This window comes from Rhodamnia argentea, chromosome 8, assembly GCF_020921035.1.
Source record: "Rhodamnia argentea isolate NSW1041297 chromosome 8, ASM2092103v1, whole genome shotgun sequence".
NCBI lineage: Eukaryota > Viridiplantae > Streptophyta > Magnoliopsida > Myrtales > Myrtaceae > Rhodamnia > Rhodamnia argentea.
This window is the reverse complement of record NC_063157.1, coordinates 13853741-13865190: the sequence shown is the minus strand read 5'-3', so window position 1 is coordinate 13865190 and position 11450 is coordinate 13853741. Positions and strand designations below refer to the sequence as shown.

The following is an 11450-nucleotide window of genomic DNA, read 5'->3' as shown; positions in this document are numbered from 1 at the left end:
CAAATTAGTTGAATCAAAGGGGTGTTTGTGTCGTCATGCCTTGCATGTGTTGATTGGGAACATATCGATTCTGAGTATTCCATCTTCCCATATTTTGAAAAGATGGAGTAAGGGTGCCAAACAAGGGAAGGTGACTGATGAATCACCTCAAATGTCAATGGGTCCATCTAAGTTTAACCGATTTTCTACGTTAATACACGAATCTTTTGAACTGATGAGTTTGGAAGCTGAAGATGGAAATACTACGAGCATAATGAGGAAAGCTTTACAAAAAGGCAAGGCTAACATTTCATTATACAAGTCAAGTCTGGTTGTGAACGAAGATGCTAGTGATGATGATAACAAGGCTTCTTTGTGTGACATTGCGGTATTGGACCCCCTTCGAAGGAAAGGAAAGGGAATCGATTACGGAAGGCTTAAAAGCTCAAGTGAAAAAAAAGAAGAAGAAAAAATCTAAGAAAAGAACACCCTTAATGCGAATAGAAAGTCGAGGTGAGTGACTTATTATTCAAGTTAATATGAGTAGCAAAATTTTTCTCTTATGCTACTTGATGCCAATTAACATATTTAATACTTTATAATGTAGAGTTGGTTGCCCAAGCAAGACACGATCAAACTCATTTCCCTTATTATTCAACACATCCAAATTAGATCCCTAGTGCCTTTTATCCTAGTAACACTGGTTGTCCTACAATCTAGGATACACCAACACACCGAAGTGGTCGCCGCGTCGGTGTCGGACACCGACACGTTGTCAATGCGTATTGGGCATCCAACACCTGGTCAATGCTGGCGACACTCCGGCGACTCGTGTGTTAGTGAGAAGTCAAAGAGGTTTGAGAGGAGGGCGTCTGCTCGGGCCGTAAGAGAGATGAGGGAGAGAGAGCATAAGAGATAAGGAGGAACAAGAAGATGGATAAGGTGAAGTAGGGAAGAATCGGCGGATCCAAAAGATCGATAGACGCAAGGAAAATAGCCAGGCGCAGAGATGGTGATTTCCTGTTCTGGCACCTCCTTCCTCGACAGCTCTCACTGCGCGTGGTCGCTAGCCATGTGAAGATCTTGTTTTCTCCAAGAAGAAAAATCAAAGCACCATAGACGCCCGTAAAGAGAGAGATTACAATAGAATGAAGAAGATGAGGTGAACAAAGGGAAGAAGATGAGGCGACGGAGAGAGAGAGAGAGAGAGAGAGAGTATGAAGTGAAGTTATGGAGGAAGAAAACGACGAAATAGAGAGCAAGGATAGTGCCAAGATTGGGGAAACATCTTGTAGATCACGCCTGGGCCTACCTATATTTATTTTTCAAAACCGGAATGATCATATCAACACATCATTCTTGTTTCTTTATTATTTGTTTTTTTTATGATGCTGGCTTTTGGGTCAAATTATGGTAGTGCCCGTATGAAATTTCTTTTTTCTTTATAAGAGCTCTTTTTATAAATTTTTAATTTATCATGTATATAAATATATATTTACTATATAACGTGTCATAACGTGTAGGAATTCTCTATTTTTTAGAAATGACGTGTTGTCGTGTGTTGTCGTGTTATGCCACGTTGCGTGTCGGTATTGGTGCTACTTAGCCTACAATAGATCCAAATTTTCATAATCAGGTGTGTTGCTCTTAGTTTTCCATTTGTATTTACATTTTGCTAATTTGGTCCTTTATTATAAAATTCAATTTACATCCTAGTGTCATTTCATTTTTTTTGTATTGTGTTATTTATTGAAAATGATTTGTCGCTGATAGATGTTGGAGTACCATAACATATCTCATGGAACCATTTCAAGTCAGGTACTATTTGCCTTTTGAGAATGTGCGATTATTGGAGACAATATTTATCTAACCATGTTGTTGCGGTACAATATTTGTTATCACACTCTTTGCAACAACCTAGGATAAATGAGTTGAACAATTCGGAGGGCTCGACAATGCATGGTCACAGCATAAATAGTCGAGAGGAATCCTCATCACGGGCGAGAGGGCTTATGAGGTGGCGGTGGCGTTATTGTTTGTTTCTGTTATGTCTTAGGGCTTAAAGATCTAGGTCTGTGGTTCTAGAGATGATGATTCTCGTTATCCAGTTATAAATCTGTCATTTAAACGTGATTCGTGTGTTTTTTGTTGAATCCGTGATCCCGGCTTATAATTACTCTTTTCGTTGTATCAAGTTCATTGATGGAAAGTTTAGAATTATTGAATCCAAACAAATATGTTACATGTTGTTGACACCCGATTTTTAATCAACCTTTTTTTGGTTTATTTTTGGAAAATTCATAAAAAAATTCATCAAAAGTTGGAAAATTGCAAAATCAACTTTGGTAGCCTTGGCCAAGCTCAAGGAACCATTTTTGACCAAAAATAATTTTTCACATTTTTCACATTTTTTGATTTTTTTTTTTTCAGAAAATAGTAAAATTCCCAAAAAAAAAATCCAGAAAAATACTATTCGAAGTCACAAAAATACAGAAAAATAGTCGGTATTTTTCATTTAATTCCCTTTTCATTTTGACCTCTTAAAATTTGAAAATTTGAATTTGAATTTGTGTGTTCTTTTACAAGCGCACCCTTCGAATTAGGCATAAAAAATACCATCCGAGTCATTTCATTTTCTTTTTGTACTTCTTATGAGTAGTGACATGGTTCTTCAACATTTCATTTCACATTCTGATCCAATTGCACTTTAATTTGCTCAATTTCGGCGCTAGGGACTTAATTGCACAAAATTTCTTTTATTTTAGTCCCTAGCATGTCAAATCCGAAATTAAATCTTCCTAAGAGATACCCATGGGGTCCCAAGACTTCTATCCTATAGTTTTCAACCTTCTAAATCTAATGTCGGGCTCAATTGACGCTAATTCTTTCACTAAGGACTTCAATTTTGCAAAAATCACTTTCGGATCCTACCCAACATTTGGGGATTTCACTCAATTCCTAGGGTATTTTTCATGAAAATCACATTTCCAGAGGTAATCCATGTTGGGGAAGTAGTTTTTAGCATCAATTTTGTGAAAAAAATGCTAATTGCTACTTCAATTTGGCCTTCCTTTGCACAAACCGAGTCCGGCAGGTCGGGTGGATTCGACCCAGCAACCCAACACTATTCATTGTCTTCTTCACAGCTCACATGCGTGAGTAGGAAGGTGGCTGGCTGTTCCTTTGATGGCTCTAACAGAATCAAAAGGGAGGGTTCTAGAAGGTCCGGCGGTTAGAGAAGTCGGGGGAGGCTAACAAGAAAGGGGATGATTGCAAACAAAAAGGGGAGGTGTGGAGCGAATAAAGTGAGGGGCTCTGCACATTTTCAAAAGGGAGCCATTGAAGCTTGGGAGGCAGAAGCTTCAAGCTAGTTTCTTATTTGATTCGGAGGGCGTCAAGCGACGCCATAACTACCACTAGCTACGCCACGATCAAGGAAGTACTTCAAGCCCGATTAGCTGCTCCAAAGCATCCGAAACAGGTGAGCTCCGCCGTACGTCTCAAACTTGTCCTCTTGTGGTGTAGTTTCGATCGATCATGTTTTCTTCAATGTTTCAAGTCTAGATTACTCTCGAGCTCCCTCTAATCACGCTCCTCTGGTTTGTTTGCATTTTCTTTGCATGAAAACCGAGTCTATATCCTTGTATTCCCAAACCCAATTTAAGCTCGTGAAACCTGTTTAAGGCGTCTTCAAGTCGTTTTAGCGATCGGTTAAGTTCCCTTGACCATTGTTGATGGTGTATGATGAACTAGATAGTATGAATCGTGCAAGTTAGAAACGGCTAGGGCGAGGCTCCGTCGGGAGTCGTTTTTAGACTGCTTTGAGCACGTAGGTTTAGATTTGTTCGAGTCTATTTCTTGGGCAAAGTCGGAGATATATTGATGCAATCAAGAGAAGGAATCGATTTGTGTCAAAATGGCCGAGTTTAGCAAGTGTTTCGCATCGATTCTTCGGGGTTCGTCGGAAGTTGCAGGTTTCGCCGGACGGTAGAGGTCGATTTAGGTTAGTTCAGGCTTGTTTTTTGGACTAAACTTGGGATATGTTGATGCGGGTTAGCTAAGGAGTTGAATGAGGAAAAAATCGCGAAGAAATTTGCTAGTTCAAACGTTGGAAAAGGACTTCCGGCAAGGCACCAGCGAAAATCGTCGGTGCTAGTCATGTTCACCGACGAGACGTTGACCGGTTAATGCGATTTGACCCGGTTAACGCCTACGTGGCGTTGATGTGGTAGCCACGTAGCAACCACGTCGCAGAGTTGTTATAACAGAAAAAAAAAAATTGATCCGATGGCCCAAAGTGTGCCACGTGTTGAGATCTTGGTTTTTTTTGGAAAATAAAATCATTTTTTAAATATTCTGATTTTTAAAAAATAAAAAATCATTTTTTTGTGATCGCGCGGCCCGGGTTTGGCCGCGTATCACCATTTTGATCGTGGGATCAATTTCTGAAATTCGGATAATAAAGAAAAATCATTTTTCAGAAAATAAAATTTTTTAGATCAAACGGTCGAGGTTCAATCGCATCCTTCAATCTAAACCGTCAATCGCGGATTGAGATCGAACGGTCACAATTGGTCATGCCGTTTGATCCGAACCGTCGATCTCGGTAATTAGATCGAACGGTGGACATTAAACCTCATTTTGATCCGGACCGTCGATTCCAGTGGAGAGATCGGACCACTACGCGTGTACCACATGGCGCAATCCGGAGCGCATATAGAGTTTGGGCGGGAATTTTGAGAATTGAATGAAAAATTCAAAAATATTTGAAAATTCAAATAGAAAAATACTGAAGCAACGTCGTTTTGAGGGAGTATGGGTCCGGGCGTGCGTCTAGACCTGGTTGACCGGTCTGTCGATCGGGTTGACTCAGTCCAATTTGAAAAAAAATCGAAAAATGATTTTAGAAAATAAAAAATGGAAAAATTATAGAAAATCCAAAAAAAATTAGGAAAAATTGTAGAAAATTCCTAAGAAATTTTAGAAATTCTTAAAAATTGAGGAGTAGCCACAGTCAATTGGCCAAGCCTATTTTTGAGATTTCTTTTCTCGATCTTTCCAAAATGACATTTTTACCCTTTAGGGGTAATTTGTCTCCGAAAAATTTCTGAGGTTTGCAAAAATTGTCAAAATCATGATATGAGTCGGTTAGCTGGCTAATCATTATGAATGGAATTTGCATATTTCATTCCTTTGACAAAAGGACGATTTTACCCCCTCAAGGGCAAATTCTCTCCAAAAATTCATGTGAGTTTACAAAAAATGTCGGAAATTAGGGAATGGGTCGGTTTAGGTAACCGATCCTATTCTCAATGCTTTTCACTCCGAATCTCTTCTCAAATGACGATTTTGCCCTTTTTGGCAAATCATCCCTAGATTTTTTCAAAATTACGATTTTGTCCCTCATGGGCGAATCATTTCCAAATCACTCCCGACCTCTTCCTATGCTTTGAATGTCCCTTTCCTAAGTTGATAGGGCTATACTAGGAATGTTATGCTGATTTGATGCGATTTATCCGCACGTTATGGATTCCTTGATTTGTGCACTTTATTTATTTTTATTTTTGATTGCTAGGATAGTCATTCTCATCCGCATGAACTCTTAGATTTAGAATTTGTACCCCAATTCATCTGCATGAAATTTCGAGGTTAGAAAATTTAGTTAACTTAGGTACCGAAAGGGCGTCAACTCTAATAGTTGGCGTAACTAAGTCCCCGATCCCATTTCTCTTATTCTCGCAGAATCGAATAGAAGCTCCCGACTATTCGATAGGGTTTCCAATCGTACCTTCCACGAAACAATTGGTGGCAATTCCTTGGCATGCACACGTAGCACATGTCACTAGACCGTACTAAAGATCAACCACGTTATCCTCTGTTGCAATTTGGGTAATGGGCCTTGGGAGAGGCCCGTGCCCGAAGGTCCACATGCAACCGGACCGGAAGGGCGACCCATTAACCCATCGCTCTCCCTCTCGTTGGAGATCGAGGGTTGCGACAGACCGGCGACTCCACTGGGGACTTTAGAGGACTTGAGCCGATTAAAAAGTTGATTGGTTTTCCAAACCCGATTTTATGCGGATGCGCTTGAAGGTGAGGTACGTACGTTAACGCATATTTTAGATGTTTTTACGGATAGGAGAAATAAGGGGTGGAGTGATTGTTGACATTGTTTCCTACAGGTTGGAGTTGGGAATATATGTTTATTTTTATGCGTATATTGAAGCGGTGTTTTGATACCAATTGATGTGCGTGGAATTGCATTACAATGATCATGATACATTGCACACACCGGTGGCCAAACCCCGATCGCAACCACCCATAGGTTACCTTAGATAGGGAAAGGGTGCGAGAGAATATTGTGTTTGATAGCACTTGAGACTTTCTTATTCTTTCTCGCTCATGATGTTGATTGGCGATCTCTAACCCTCTCGGGTAGGTACCCTTGAGGGTGAATCTACCATATTTGGATCGTGAGAGCCTTTAGCCATAGGTTTTATACCCGATTTTCTGATTTTTAGAGTATACCTCTTACTTGTCTCATACGCATGTCTCTGGACGGTTGGTATACCTAAAACCAAAAATATATAGGGAAAATCATGCCTTCCTTTTCGTATTGGTTGGTAAGGCATTTATTTTATGATGTATTTCTTTATGCTGTTTCATCGTAATTTGTTCGTACATCGCATATCATTCGCATTCATGAGTACGACATACACTCATAAATCACCCAAGTGATTAAGAAAAATAACAATGGTAGGTTAGAATGCCGCTTTTTCTTTGGAGTTCTTTCGAGCCGGAGCCGTTCATCCATCGGAGGAAGGTAGTATGGCCCGGACTTAATAGGCATCAACACTTCATTAGATTCGTACATGGACGTGAACCGACGGGAAAGAAGTTAGGACGCGCTGAAGATTGCCACACCAAGTATTATGTGACGATCTACAATTCAAACGTGAAATAAACAGATGTCATGAAGAACTTATGGAGTTACAAAGACAGCGTCGAAACCAACTAGCCATAGAGGCGTATGCTCATCGAAAGGACGAATGCTAGATGAAGGTGAATCGACCCATGCTCGCTCCGTGGGAGAAAGGGAAACGTCCCGCCATCAAGACCAAGCCGAAACACATTGTTCTCAAGAAGCCTAAGCTCAAAGTGGCCGAGAAGTCCCCTAAAGTAATAATTCCATGGACAAGAGAATGGTTAGAGGAGCTGCGCTATCGCAGAGAATTCACTAAAGGAGAAAAGACCATCGCCGACGCCTTTTCGGAAGAAGACCCGGAAGAAAAACCCCTCAAAGAAAAGAATCTCAAGGGGGAACCAATCAAGGAAGAAATACTTATCGAAGAGCCCTATCTAGAAGAACTTAGTGAGAAGTCGCTTGAGGAGGAACCCCCAATTGACTACTCATCCGAGGAGATCCCAATTGAAGAATCTTCTCGAGACAATGAAGATTACTCTGATGAAGAATCAGATGAGGACAATTAGACCATGGCGATCTCGAGAAGTTTGAAACTTAGGTTTCACGTTCCATTGATCTTTTATTGCTTTCATGTTTTAGCCTACATGTATAGGATTGCCTTCATGGGACTTCCTCTTATCTCTATGACTTTGCTCTATAGATTTCCATGTATTAGGAATCTATTTCAGTATATTTTCTCTACCTTGTTCAATTCGTTGTTTTGATCAATAGAATGTGACTTTGTTATTTCTCTTAATCACTGGGATGATCATGGTCAATTGCATACTTCGCTTATTTGAAATTTAAATTAGACCTCATATTAGGTTTAGCCTAGATGAGATGATCTAATTTCTATTTCATAAATTGGAATATGCAATTGGATCTCATCATACATGTTTCATGACATTGGCATTATTGCATTTTAAAGTAATCCATGGCAATTGATTTTCCAACATCATTTGTATATTCTAGACTTGATGGGGAAGAACGATATCCAAGTGTTCAAGATTCCTTGAGATGAGCTCCTAGCCTGGTGGGAGAACATGGGTGAAGTAAATCAAACATACGCCAAAGCACGATTGGGTATCCGCTTGACTTGATCAAGATTGAATGCCCTCCCACTTTCGTCCAAGCCATGGCGCAGTTTTGGGATCCGACCACCGCTACATTCAACATGGAAGAACTCAAGATCACCCCTATTCTAGAGGAGTATAGTGCCGCCATCGGAGTAGAATTTACGCCCCGTCTTGTCCAACCCCTAATAGGATATGAACCCCTTAGCTCATTAGCTGAATTCCTAGATACCAACCTCTACGAGATAGCCCTAAATGCCAAGAGTAATTGAGGGCGTGTTTCCCTTTCTTTTCTCATAAATAGGTTCTCAAACCTTCCCGTAGATAAGGGGACCGAGTCGAGTAGAGTTTTATCTTAGCTTTCTTTAGCTTTGTATTATTTCTCATTTCCACCACCACTTTTGATCCTATTATGGTTGTGGTAGTTAGACAAGTCTGTTGTGAATGGGATTACTCCAACTTGATTTTAGCAGAAACTTTCATGTCCCTAAACCGCTTTCGGGTTAAAAACAAGGGAATCTTTAGAGGTTCTAGTTATTTCTGTATATGTGGTTTACTTCCCACATCAAACAGTTCAACCTCCGTATGGGTTTCATTGAGATTAGTCCTCATACCAATCCCTTTAGAACCTTTGTTCGAATTCATACACGAGTCCCTAAGTTCAACTGTAAGGATTGGAAAGAATTCCTTAGAACCTTGAAACCGGAACGACTCCAATGGCGGTTTAAATGGCCAAGGCTGCACAAGGCCCGACTTATTTGCAATGATGGAGATCCCGTTCCATTACTTGGCTTTACTGGAGCTATCGCATATTATCCGATGAGGGTCATCAGGCAATTTGGGGCTTTACAAGAGATTCCGACGCTACCGAGACCAAGGGTCTTCTCTTTTGACATGCCAAAGGAGGTTCTCAAAGGCAAAGAGAAGGAGTTGTTCGAGGCCAAAGTCGAGTACATCAAGGACTCACCGAAGAAATCCCGGACCGAAGATATAGAGTGGCTGGACGACATGACCGACGAGATGAACCTTTATAGGGGCCTCATCTGAGTATATCCGCCATTTCAAGATAGCTAGACGCAGCTTTATTGAGCCATACGTGCCAGAATACATTATCCCTCACGTGCCCGGAGTGGAACCTTATATACCGGAGGATATGGGATCGCCGGCTTATCACGGAGATGGGGAGTCTCGGATTGAGGAACTTGACTCCTTCTTGGATATTGAGAGTACCTTAGACCCTAAACGTCCCAGACTTGGACAAGAGTACTCCATCAAGTTTAGGTTATACCAACATTACTTGTATTAGCATTTTGAACACTTTTTGAGATGCTTTACTTGTAATTGACTCATTTGATTTGCATATATGTACATGCGATGCACTCCTTTTGGCATCATTAAAACTCTTGCCACGGATTACGTTTCTTTTAATTACATGATTTCTCTCGGAGAATGAAAAGAAAGAACTACTTGTATGAGGCTAGGGCTCATGTTATAGTCCTTTCTCTCATTAATCAAAAGAAAACATGCAATTAAAAGAATTTAGCACTTCATTATTGTTTCCTTTCATGATTCTTACTTTATATTTATTCTTTGAAACGTGTGGTTCTTAATCACGGAACAGCCAAGAAGCCGTATTAGAACTCGTTTGAGGACCAAAATGGAACAGGAAGAACTAAGTCCGAGAGTTAGTGTTCTTGAAACACAAGTAAACTCACCGGTTTCGATGATAACAGAGATGAAAGCTTTGCTAGAAGCTTTTCATGCGAAACAGTTGGCAATACCAGATCCGAACAATTCCGCCTATCCATCATCTGCTAATACTACTGATAAGGGGCAACCCGAAGATGCCCATCCGATTCTTGAAGTTACTCAAACCCCGCATGTTAATCCTCAACCTAAGGCGCCGCCCGTGGTTATCAACCTAGAGAAGGAAGAGAAAGGAAAATCCGTAGTTAAGACAGAAGAAGGGGCCAAGAGATTGGCCAAGATTGAAAAGTGCCTAAGCAATCAAGGATATGAGCTGGCCCGATTCGATAAGATCTCCCCGTTTGCAAAAATTGAAGTACCACCAGATTATAAAGAACCGGAGTTTGTCGGGAAATACAATGGGACAGTCTGTTCCCGTGCTCATCCGAAATATTATCTGCGCAAGATGGCGCATTACTCGGACTATGTCGCACTCCTCATGAACACGTTTCAGGAGAGCTTGGTAGGTGCTACTCTAGCCTAGTTCATTAAGTTAAACTTAGAAGATTATGATGGCTGGGAGGATTTAGCTGAAGACTTTCTACATCAATACAAATTTAACACTACCACCGCCCATACTCGAGAAGACTTACTTAGAACCGTGAAAGGGAAGAACGAGGCAATCCGCACATATGCCCAGAGGTGGCAAGCCCCGGCGACGCAAGTCAAGCCCTCTATCCCAGAAGATGAGTTAGTTGACTTGTTTCCAAAAGCACTCCCATACGAGTACTTTGACAAGTTAAATACATCGGAGTGCTAGACGTTTGTCCACCCGATAAAAGTTGCGGAAAGGCCGGAATGGGCCATGAGAGAGAAGAAAGCTCCAGAAGCGCCGGTGAGATGCCGGTATTCATTGAGGAAGGAAAGTAGGGCAGGGGTCGATATTGCTTTTGTACCGAACCCACCAAAGCCTAAATAATTCTTGAACTCCAACCCGACACACGGAAGATCGTCGTGGTCGACACAAAAGACACAAGAACCAAGGAAGAAGCCCCCTCTTAAGCGGTTCACGCCGCTCCCCAGGCTATTGTCAAAACCGCTTCCGATGCTGCTAGAGGAGTGCTTAGTTGTGAAAGAGCTGCCAAGGCCAAACCCGGACAAAGTTCCTTGGATATGATGAGAGCCAATCATGTGTCTACCATATGGGGGAGAGAGGATACAATGTTGACAACTGTTACATTTTGAAGCTCGGGGTACAAGCTCTTATTGATAACCATCTAGTGGAATTTGACAAGACGGTGTCTAATGTACAGTAGAATCCACTCCCCGATCACCAAGTGGTAGGGATGATTTTTGATAGAGAAGAAGAGAATCGCCTAGAACTCAAGGTGAACATAAACAAATTACACGAAATTTTAGCAATTGCGTCTTCTTGCCCAAATAAAGGGGAAATATCGATAGAACAAAAAATGTTATGCATCGCCAAATTGTTGAGCCTGGGGATAGTTGCAGGCGTCACCGATGAGACATTTGAAGGGGTTCTTGCCTCTGTGAATTTAGATTGGGATCGGTTTATGATCAAAACCAAGCAAGGTGATTCCCGAAGGGTTCCTCATGAAAGTTTGGTAGGTGATTTGGAGTTGATTACAAATCCCGAACCCGAAGTTGATGAAGATGACCTGAAGGCTGAGAAGATGCGCCCGGGCTATCAAAGATTCATTTTGGAAGCCCAAGAAAAGGGTGAAATC

At 41.2% G+C, this 11450-nt stretch overlaps 1 protein-coding gene across 1 annotated transcript; it reads left to right on the top strand.

Moving 5' to 3' along the window:
* Positions 1-9673: 9673 nt before the first annotated feature.
* On the top strand, positions 9674-10246 carry LOC125316288. The gene has a single exon (XM_048284296.1). It carries the CDS (start codon positions 9674-9676, stop codon positions 10244-10246), a length of 573 nt encoding a protein of 190 aa, XP_048140253.1.
* The last annotated feature ends 1204 nt before the right edge of the window (positions 10247-11450 follow it).

Coding starts and splice junctions, on each gene's coding strand:
- LOC125316288 (XM_048284296.1), top strand. CDS start 9,674: ATGGAACAGGAAGAACTAAGTCCGAGAGTTAGTGTTCTTGAAACACAA.